At 43.1% G+C, this 11,840-nt stretch overlaps 1 protein-coding gene across 1 annotated transcript in view; it reads right to left on the bottom strand.

Annotated features, from left to right (window-relative positions):
• Nucleotides 1–4,641, bottom strand: part of dennd1a (DENN/MADD domain containing 1A) — a 52,885-nt gene extending 48,244 nt beyond the window's left edge. The window contains exons 1-2 of the mRNA XM_049019749.1: nucleotides 4,495–4,641; nucleotides 2,229–2,293 (exon numbers count right to left, since the gene is read on the bottom strand). Of these exons, the coding sequence (XP_048875706.1) occupies nucleotides 2,229–2,293; nucleotides 4,495–4,511 (82 nt within the window). The 5' untranslated portion in view covers nucleotides 4,512–4,641. The remainder of the gene's footprint in view (nucleotides 1–2,228; nucleotides 2,294–4,494) is intronic.
• Between the last annotated feature and the right edge of the window lie 7,199 nt (nucleotides 4,642–11,840).

Raw genomic sequence — 11,840 nt, forward strand, 5'->3', positions numbered from 1 at the left:
ACTGGCTGTTGGCCACTTGGAGATCCCTCTACCGCATGAGAAGCCACTGGATATTTCTCCATCACAGTTCCCATCCACATCTGATCATCAGAATACCTCTCATTCTCTATTCATGTTCCAGAAACATCTCAACTAGCTCATCCAACCACTGACCAGTTCTGTCTTCTTCTGTGATTCCGAATATATTCACCATACATAGTTTGAAAGCTTTTACTTTTGCTCTTCTCATTCACTGAATAGCTCTCCTATTATGTTCTTTCCATGTCTATAGCGTACTGTGTGGTCCGCGCACCAGCTTACATTTGTTGCCGGTCATTCATTCGAAGCTCAGCCTGGCCACACTTATGTCCAGCTGTACGCTTATTATGTACTGTAATGTTATCCAGCTCTATCACAAAACATCAGCTAAATAAATAAACGTGACGTACTGTAAAGGCAGATACACACAGACTCTCACACACACACAACAATCGGAGGCAGGAAGGCAGGTAGAAGCTGACGGGAGTGGAGAGGCACTCAAGAGTGAAATTCCCACCAACCGGCCGATGGGACTGCAAATGGGGGGTATGACCTGTAGGTTGGCAGCCACACCATCCTGGGTCAAAAAGACCCCTTTCCCACGTTAATAGCAGCACCGCACTAAAGGGAGCCGTGGATTGACAGCCCACTGGAGTGTCTGATGTATCCTGGTCTTGCATGCCGCTCAGTTTCTCTTGAGGGCCCGGCTCAACCCCCCAGGGCCCCAATGCAGGCCCCACCATCACGAAAGGCCCGGTTTCCTGCATAAGCAGCACATTCCTGCCTGCTGCCCAGGCATGCGATGCTGCCCGAACACGTGTTGCAACATGCTAAGAGTAAGAGAGCAGTTGCATAAGAGCCCAGCTGGAGTGTGTTTCCTGATCAGCACAGAGAAACCATTTACTGGGAGCAAACATGTAAAATGTATCAAAAAAAAAAAAAAAAACCTGCATAACGGATCCTCAGCCGGCACTGTGGAGGCTCAGCAGTTGCTAGGTGACCCAAAGCCTGTGTGCTTGGGAGAAACTCCGGAAACACACCATCAGAGCAGCAAATGAGGCAGCCCACTGTGGGTGCAGTTGGGTTACCCTAATACCGAACCACACAACCATGCACAGCCCATTGTGGGTGCAGTTGGGTTACCCTAATACCGAACCACACAACCATGCACAGCCCACTGTGGGTGCAGTTGGGTTACCCTAATACTGAACCACACAACCATGCACAGCCCACGGCATCCGATGACAGTCACACTGCTACCGCTGCCGAGGTGCAGAAAAGCAGGAGCCACAAGGCTGGACCCCAACCTGCAAGCTACACGCGTCGGCATTTAAACTGAGCAGTAATGGTCATTCCACACCGAGAAGTCTCATCAGCTCATGAGTAAGTGAATGAACCCATTGACCGATCCCTAACACCCCCCCCCCCCCACAAGATGGGGTCTTTGGGCTGATGGCTGACCACCCAAAGAATACCACCAGTTATTCATAAATGAAGCCAGCGAGCTCACACAACATGAATGAGAAGGTGCTATGCTTGGGTTTCTCCTAGCAGCGGGATGGTGCACATCTTTACACTCTGCTGGCTTTTGGGTCTTGGATTGACAGTAAGTATTTTCACTCAAGGTCACAGGAGGGAAATTTGGTACTTTGGTGCCCCAAAGGCAGCCCCCCACCCAAAGCATAACCAAACAATTTAAATCAGACAGGAAAGACTGTCATGGCTCCATCAGGGATATCAGTAAAATCTTTCATCTCTGTGGAAGCACAGGGGATGGGGGGGGGGACAAAACCAAAAGCCCCCATTTCTGGTCATGGTGCCACATAAAGGTGCTTCACTGCGCTGTACGAAGGATCCACCTGGCAGAAAATAGATACTGTGTCATCACAGGATATGGAAAGACACAGTGCTCTGGCCATCCAGGCCCAGGGGGACGTGCGACTCATGTGAAGACCAGGGCATTCAGCACCAGAACACAAGCTGCACATGAATGTCAATTAAACAGTACATTTTGTGACAAGTGTCAAACGGAAATGACTAGTCCAGCAGATTCAAATCAGATCGAAAGAATAACTGAGAGGATTCAAACCTAATGCCCAGATATAAAAAACAGAATTTAAAGGATGAATATAAAATGGATAATCGACAGCAATGCCAATGACTCACTCGCCACAGCGAGGCACTGGCCATGTTCTGGAGGAGTTACTTACTTGAGCCAGTGGTTCCAGGGTGCACCACCTCCACGTAGACCTCGAAGGTGGACTGGGGGCTCTCCCTGAAACAAGCATGAAGGTCAGGGTCAGCGACCAAACAGCTGATCCCCAAGGCCATCAGGGATGTGGAATTTGCTGGTGACTGCATGCTCATCTTAGAGGAACGCATCGCATCCAGGGAAACGTTCACTGAGGGTGTCGAACCTACATCCCCCACAAGGGCTTGGAGTCACAATCCATTTTATTCGAGTTCCTTCTCTCATATTCGTTTTCGGACCATATTCAGCCAGATTTCACCAGGACTAGACCTGGTTTAACACCATTTATTGACCACTCCTTAACCATAATTTCTTGCACGCTATGCTCCTAAATTATTTTTTTCCTTTAAGAGTAAATCCCCAGCTGTGTGATGCAGATGTTTTGCCCACAAGAAGACACATCATCATAGTACCATTCCTTACCTGCAAGGTGACATTACAGGCCAAGTCTGTGGCCCTACCTGGAGGCTTCACCGTTTTGGCTGCAGCTCTGCTCTGGAGAACATGTTTAACCTTGGTCCTGTTCACATGCAGCATGACACAAGAGGGTCCATTCAAACGTAACACCACTATTTTAAATCCTCCAAGAATAGGACACTAGTTATTTTATTCAATGTTCACCCTGTCGATGCTCCAAATGCAGGAGAATCATTTCAAAATGTGTCCATTTGGACCAGTGGATTTTAACAGCTCTGATAAAATGCTCCCATTGGTGGAAGATTAGCCTGCTGTTGGCAGCATCTCAGCACAGTCAGTAAGTAAAGGTCCCTGATTCAGCTTTGCTGTCAGTTCCTGCTCTGGTTGACTCCAGTCATACTTCAGCTATGACAAAAGGAAATATTTGAGGATTCTGACCTTATTTGAAAACTGAACATCAGCTATTGGGCTTAACCCTGTGAGGTTTCCAAGCAGAAAAACATCACATTCGACAAATATAGATCTGATCCATAAAATAAGTAGAACAGTCAGCACCCCTGGGTTATGACACGCAAGAAACGGCAGGAGGAAGCTGCTTCGTAACGTAGCTCATCAAGCATAGAGCAAAAGCAACACAGATCGCGATAATGGAGCAACAAATATTCACAGGTGAACCCATTCCCTTGCAAGCAGGCAACTTTTATTTTATCTTTAACTTCCGTAAGTGAAACAAGCAATTCCCCTGAGTAAAGATGCAAAGTGAGCTTCTGTAAGTACCTAATCACAGAGCTTGCGGCTATGGTTTCCTGGCTGTAACACAACCTTACAGTATCTTACATTAAAAAAGCAGAAGGGCTTTGAGTACCGGCCCTATATAAAGACAGGCAGCGGTGTCCTGATTACAATTAGAGGGCAGTGATCTGATGACAAGCTGTAAGAGGATCCCCTGAAGGTGGACTGCCAGCTTTACAGGCAGTTAAAGAACAAAAATACAGTCAATGATAAAGGGCACAGGAGAGACCAGGAGAGACCAGGAGAGACCAGGAGAGACCAGGAGAGACCAGGAGAGACCAGGAGAGACCAGGAGAGACCAGGAGAGACCAGGAGAGACGGCATTCATTAAACACCCCTGTCTTTATCATCATTTACTTTGGGGGTTCAAAGCCATTACAACCACAGCAAGTATCCCCAGCAATGTTTAATGATTCAGTATTCAAGGTTCTTTATTGTCATTTCACCATATAAGGATACACGTGCACAAACATTTGTAAATCGTGCCCCACATGGCCATCATGAAATGTCGTTTTGCCAGGGTCACCGTTCAATTTTGGATGAAGAAAAGATCAACAGAAATACAAAACTAGAAACCGTATCCGCGAATCAGTAGCACCTCTGTCAATCAATCATGACCAACATAGACACAAATATTTAGAATAAACAATACATGTTTGCATGCGCTCACAGCTCGCTCATACAGATTAAATACACATACATATATACACGCATATAAACTGCACAAGACCAGAACATCAGCTGCTCTTAGCAACATCAGCAGCAATGGCGAACAAATACGTACGATGGTGGGCAAGGTCAGTAAGCCCAAGCATTAGAGCGTAAATAAGGTCAGTAAGTCCCGGCATTGCAGCATGTACAAGGTCAGTAAGTGCCGGCATTACAACATGAATAAAGTGCCGCTACATTTAAGTCGGTCGCAACAAGTCCAGGCCCCGCGCTCTTCTCTTCCCTGTCATTCTTGTAAACAGCTCTTCTGAAGGACGACACCAAGGCAGAGGACAGGAGACACTTACCTGAGCCGAGACCCCATTTTCAGCTTTCACGGAAGCCGGGACTCGCGCTGCGGACGAGGGTGTGGATCGGTTATTCTAACCGTATTTGTATAACACCAAGTCAGACGGTCCGGACTAACGCCATGGTCTCCATGCGCAGACCGCGGTGCCCTCACCACTCCGTTGGATTCTGGGTATTGTAGTTTTATCCTAGACCTCATACGCTTTCGCGTGATCAGAGTCGTGAACAAAAAACTACACAGGCCACAATCCCATTTGCTCGAGGCCGTGGGAATCGCGTGATGTGAGTCGCTTTTCTGTGGATTGGATTAGACGACAATTAATAAGCCTGAAAGTTACGTAAGAAAAACAATTTGATTTCGTTAATTAACGGATGTCATGTTGGGTCAGTCATTACAGGAATTAAACTGTCAACATTGGAATTAAACTTATTATTAAAATGATCATTTATAACCTGTTTCATAGTTTTTTGGGGGAAAAGTAGCCAATAAAGAAATGTATGCGCGTCCGTCTGTCATTAGACAAATTCAAAACAGTTAATTAAAATGTCAGATTATTTCGGATTTTTTCTATGTTCTGTGTTCTAGTACCGGTCCTAGTCGATGTGGCGCTCTAAGCGAACATTACCGCTTGCGCCCCCTATCTGAGGTTGGCAAGTCGGCGCCCACTCAGAAGTTGGCGCCCTAGTGGGCCTTTTGTAGGATTGACAGGCCCTGTGTGTTAATACATCTACTTACTTACGGGCGGTTTAACGTTTGGTTTAAAAAACGAAGAACACGTGCAACTTCATCACTCGGTTTTATGACTTGAGACTGTTTTTGCCAGCAAGTAACCAGGATAGAATAATTTCAGTTCCCCAAATGTTCGGATATACGTATCTGTCTATCCATCTGACAACCGCTTTATCCATTACAGGGTACCGGGACAATGCAAAATATTTTAGCTGCAAAATAAATAATTAATTATTTGATAGGCCTATGTGGATGAGCTGTATCCTATGTGGGTGTCATTATATGTTATTGTCAAAATTCGTCAGAATCCTTATTTACATTTACATTTACAGTATTTGGCAGACGCCCTTAGCCAGAGCGACTTACATAAGTGCTTTAAGACGCTGCGATGAATTTTTCCGATACTAGCTCAATAAGGACCCAGGCTATGAATACCATCTATCTGAACACTCTGTTGAGAAAGTGCAACAATTATTATTTTTTTCTTTTTTTGTACACACACACACACACACACACACGGAAAAGAGCTGAGTAAGAATACAGAGTACTACTTCAGGTATTTCTGAAAAAGGAAAGTTTTGAGTTGTCGCTTGAAGATAAATGCCTTACCTATTAAGACAGAAATATCTTTTGTATAAGTTAAAAATAAAATAAACAATTAAATCCTAAATAGAATAATTCTTAAGTAACGTCTATAACTTTCCAGCCATTATTCTCATCGGTCTAGTAAATATCACAGAAAGAGATATTGTGCAAGATCTTTTTGGTAAATTACAGTGTTTGCCATCACTTTACTGTGGTGTTAAGTATATAGGCCTAAGGATTGAATGATTGGGGCAGCATGATGGTGCAGTGATTAACACTATTGCCTCACACCTCTGGAACCTGGGTTTAAGTTTTTGCCAGGGTTCCATGTGTGTGGAGCTTGCATGTTCTCCCCGTGTCGTAGTTGGTTTCCTCTGGGTAGTCTGGTTTCCCTCCATCCACAGTACAAAAACATGCTAAGGTTAATTGGAGCTGCCAGACTGCCTGTAGGTGTGTGTGCCTGTGCTTGCCCCCTGCAATAGGCTGGTGCCCCATCTTGGATTGTTCCCTGCTTTGTGCCTATATGCTCCGGACCCCCCATGACCTTGAACAGGATAAGTGGTTTCAAATGATTGATGGATGGATTGAATGATTCTGTTACTTAGACCTACGCTCAGTACTCAGAGGAAGTCTTGGCACATTTGCATCATTCTGTAAAATCATTGCAAAATTATTGGTTTCATAACAAAAGTCCACTGACAAGCAATTTTTAACACGTTTGCACATATCTTCCCTGCAGACATTTTCCTTTAAGTGTAATAATTTTTTGACTGACTCATTCAGTTCTATTCTTGCCATTTTGCTATGAATTGAAATTGTAACCATTGGCTCCCAAAGGGATAGTAACACAAATGTTTGGTGTTTTATGTTACTGCAAAGGTGTTACTAATTAAAAAGAAATCAGTGAGACTGCTTGTCCATGAACTTTTTAACTCAGAATTGGGCTTGGTTCCCAGATTATGGTGACTTTTATCATCTTAAGAAGACTTGAAAGGTCGATCTTACTAAAGTTGCTTACCAGTGGATCGTCACCTCCTTTCCCCGCCCGTGTGGTGCCTCCCCCTCATGCCAGAGTCCTTGACAGTTTCTTAGTTAAGTTTAGTTGTGAAACGATACCCTTAATGTTTAGTCTTATTTTAAATGAGAAAACAACCTCATTTTAAAATGCTAAAGAAAATAACATCTTTCTTGCATGACATCTAGGACATGCATGACATCATTTCAGCGGTGTGCTGAATGGTTTTGTAATGATCTTGTTATAAAATGCAGTGGCATCTGCAGGAAGGAAAAAAGGTGGACGATGCACTTGTAGCTCAAAGACAAAAGGGGTTTATTAACAAAACTGAACACTAAGGGAGAAACCACAAAATAAAAGGGACCACGAGGGTTCAGAACTAAACATGAGGAAAAAAAAACAATAAAAATAGCATAAAACGGGAACTGGGCAACACCAGGAACAGAACTAGGAGAAATAGCAGAGTAACATACAGCAAGCAACACACAGTGACTCACTGAGGAGTATAACAAAGGCAAGCCCTTTAATACACTGATAACCGGACAAATGAGGACAGGCAGGTGCAGAACATAAGACAATCAACTAATCACAGAAGGTGAGCAACAGCGAGCAACAGAAGGAACAATTAGACACTGGCACTGGGAAATGGGAAACAGGTGGAATAACTGATAATAACAAAACAGAACCAGGGAACTCCAACAATGCACAAACTGGGAAAACCACACTAGGACAATTATGTAGGAACAAAAATACAAAGAGGGCGAACTTGTGACAGAGAAACAAGTAAAAAATAATAAACATTGCGGAACTGAAAACCAATAAATACAAAATAACAGATGAGGTTGGCCTGCATCCAGCCTTAAACTCATGACCAGCAGTTAACAGTCTCAGGAATACACACTCAACCCACCAAACTATGGAGCAGGCCAAGGAACAAAGAAAACACACTAGGGTTAGGGTTGGGAGACAGAGAGGAGGGAAAGAGGATGGGTAGCAACATCTGCTGGCCAAATTGAGACATAACACATGGGACAAGCACCAATCCTGATAGTACCCTCCACCAAACGTGCAAACACCAGGCGTGTGGCCACAAAGAGAGGTAGGAAAAACCAAAACACAGAATGAAACAGGGAAACCCTTAACAAAAACCAAGAAATCAGATGGACAGTACCTGGAACTCCAACAGGAGGGGAACAAAGACAGGGCGAACAAGACCGGAGCACCAGATGAGGGAGCTCAGCAGGGGGTAGAACTTAGGGGCCAGGAACAAATGGATTTGGGAACTGGACATGGCAACCAAGGGACAGGACCAGGAATATGAGGCAGGGACCAAGACAAGGTGGGGGAACCGAAAGGGAATGTCAGAAATGGAGCTGGGTGGGGCAGCAGAACTGGAAAGAGAGGAGGAAGGGACTAAAGAGGGTTAGAAACAGACGTGGGTTGACGAGAAGCTGGGGGTTTGACTGGGGACAAGACACGAGGATGGGGGTAGTGGACTGCCATAGGCCTAGATGAAACATTAGCTGGGCTCAATGGCAGCCTGACTGGTGATGGAGGTGGGTCCGGGGTCCACAGGATGGGAGTTGGAGGTCAACGAGGAGACTACAGGACAAGAGCTGAGGCAAACACAAGGGCAAGAGGATGCCAAGGAACCAAGTTCTGGGTGGCTGGCACTAGTTCTTTGTGACCGTCTTCCCCTCGAGGAGATGGAGACCTGGCCTGGCCCTCTAAGGGGCTCCCGCTTGCCTTCAACAGCACTGATACTCAGAAACAGGTCGGTCCAAGCAAATTACACATTTTTAGATTGAATTAGATAGGGCAGAACTTTATTGATCCGAGGGGGAAATTCTTCATTTATCTATAGTCAATGTGCCCTGTAGTGATTTCCAGATACAATAAAGTTTTAAAATACTGAATGAAAAGAATACAATAATGATTGTATTCTCAGTGGTTAAAAAAAAAAACTTCAATCAACTTTTGTTCTGGAAGTGTGCAATTAGAGAGTGGTGCAGCTCCTGAATAGAGCGATAGGAAACGTATCAAACCTGTTTATCATAACACACAGACTTGTATTTTTTCACATACATCCGCTAGAGATAAGTTTAGAGAATATGTAGAATATAGAGTGCTGATAAAATAAATGACTAAACCGTATATAAATAGGCCTGTATGTCAATATCATCCATCCATCCATTTTCCAAACTGCTTATCCTACTGGGTCGTGGGGGGTCCGGAGCCTATCCTGGAATCAATGGGCACGAGGCAGGGAACAACCCAGGATGGGGGGCCAGCCCATCGCAGGGCACACTCACACACCATTCACTCATGCATACACACCTACGGGCAATTTCAGCAATTCCAATTAGCCTCAGCATGTTTTTGGACAGTGGGGGGAAACCGGAGTACCTGGAGGAAACCCCACGACGACATGGGGAGAACATGCAAACTCCACACAGTCCAGAGAACACGCGGAGACTCGAACCCGGGTCCTAGAGGTGTGAGGCAACAGTGCTAACCACTGCACCACCATGCCACCCCATGTCAATATCAATATTAATAATGATATAAAATGATATTTCTCGATTTTCTGTTTGCTGTTCAATCATTGGGATTTACAGTAAATGGAGTTTTGCAGGCTGTCCTGGATAGGGGTGTTTCTGTAGTAATTTTTCAGGAAGCATTTTTAAGGAAAATTAATTTCCGAAGTTGATGGGTTAACAAAACAAACACAGGAAAGGTACTATTTGTCCACATGGGATATTTAGTTTACAGAAAAAAACTGCGTCTGACTGAAAGGCTTTAAAACCCTTAGTAAATACCTGTGAGGTGAATATCATTGATCCCTATAATATTATATTTCATACACGCCTCCAGACATACTGATAACGCGATGTTTAATGCATTAAGCTCCGGTTATTCCAGACAAGAGATGTAGATAATAGTAATGAATATGCATTTATTCAATTAAGGGTACTACACTAAGCTTAATTTGCATATGGGTTTAGCATCTTATTGAACGCGCTGTAAAATTGCCCTTTCTGCTCAAAGCGGTGCGTAAATTGAATATTTTATAGCTTGTTACTTACAAAAGGGCAACTACCTTCTTGTGATATAAGATAATATGGTTAGAAACTCCGAATTTTAAACGTTATGCATTAAATAAAACAAAGTGGAACTGACGGTACGCTCTGCTTCCGTAAAGTTTGATAGTTTCTCACATTATCATTGTAATTAAGTTCAAGGTATAATTAATGCCGTTTTCCTTCATATTCGACCAAAGTCCTTCCCATAAAGGTTCCTTAAACTGCTTAACGAGATTCAGTACAGTTTAATTGGCTACATATTGTCAAGCGCTGCTGTCCGTCTTCTCCTCCATATGTGGACTCACCCCGGGACCCCGGATCTCTAATAAAAAAGACGCACAGACCTTTTACTCCGGCTAATCCGAGGCTTGGCAGCGTTGCTTTTGTAGTTCCGACTCCATAGTGATATATGGTCACAATGACTGACCTTACATAATCAAGTCCTCCAAAAGCCGTTCCTAAGACTGCAGACACACAAGTCATAGACACGCAAAAAATCACTAATAAATCTTATACATTTTGCATTACTGGGTGTGAGCATCATCGCGGAAAAATAAACGTTTGACTACAGAATTAAAATTAAATGTTAATTTATCTAGTCCATCGAAAGATATAACTTCAGACAAAACGACCCAAGGATCACCTTATTTTATGCTCACGCTGATTTAGATTAATCATGATGAATGAAAGTTTCACCGACCTTTTTGAAAACTTAGCTGCTTTAACTATTTGTAGCCTACCTATGCATGTCCACGCAGATGTGACCAAGAGCCGTTTCTCGTATGCCGTTCAGTAGATCCGGGATTAAAGTGTTAGATTCCTTATAGCCATATTTTTAAACATGCATGAGCTATTAAGTTCAAAAAGAGTAGGTAGACCTAGTAAAAACTAGGAAAACTTTAGGAATTTTTGGATTACGCGGTACGTATAACCTACCTGTATACAGCATTATTGTTAAACGAATCTGTCGTATAGTTACAAATGACTTGCAATTTAGCAAGACAAGTCAAACCAGTAGATCGAGGCAAGCTTTCCATGGGATAAATCCATTGAAATATCTCCCAAAATCCATAAGGAAACATTGATCACCTCTAAACAAACACTATTATTTATGCCCCGAGTATTTTCACAATCATACCATCAATAATTAGAATCTGACATGCATGTCCGCACGACTGACACTAATCTGAAACACAGTCCATCAATAACGATTGAATGCCGAAACATTTCGGCGACGTATCATTATACTTGGACATTTACGCAATCGGATTTTGCTGGAATTCGTTACAATTCTACTAAAAATGATAATCTATATTAAAATGATTATGTTTTATCTATCAGCGTTTGATGTTTTGAAATGTTTAATCATGAAGTCGGCCACCATCTATGAAGATAGTAATCATTCGAAGTAGGTGGACGACTAAAGCGAAGCATTTGAACAATTCTGTCCACTGAGGGCATTTCGTGAACTTGGAGCATCTTGAATGGTCTTGATCTGGAATTATTTCAATATACCGGTGTATTCCATACACACACATATGGGCTCGCTATACGCGTTCGATCTGAAATGGGTCATTAAACAATAAAATTCCTGCATGTAAACTTCAGACAAAACAGATATGAACAAAGGCAGAAAAATATGCTGAATTTTGTATAGCTATGTCCAGAACAAATTACCAACAATGAGAAAAACGGATTCATTAATTATTATTTGCCACCCGCATCAAATAAACTAAAGACAACTTATTGAAACATGCGTTTATTACAGTTATAATTACATTTTTCATATTTACAGAGTGCATAGAAAATGCACAAAAAATGCAAAAATGCGGAAAATACATAGGCACGTGCGACATTGCTGTGTTTTGTCCGCTTCTCCTGTTATAGCTTTACAAACAAGATGCAGGTGGAAATGTATTTATAGGGTTGGGT

This window comes from Brienomyrus brachyistius, chromosome 7, assembly GCF_023856365.1.
Source record: "Brienomyrus brachyistius isolate T26 chromosome 7, BBRACH_0.4, whole genome shotgun sequence".
Taxonomy (NCBI): Eukaryota; Metazoa; Chordata; class Actinopteri; order Osteoglossiformes; family Mormyridae; genus Brienomyrus; species Brienomyrus brachyistius.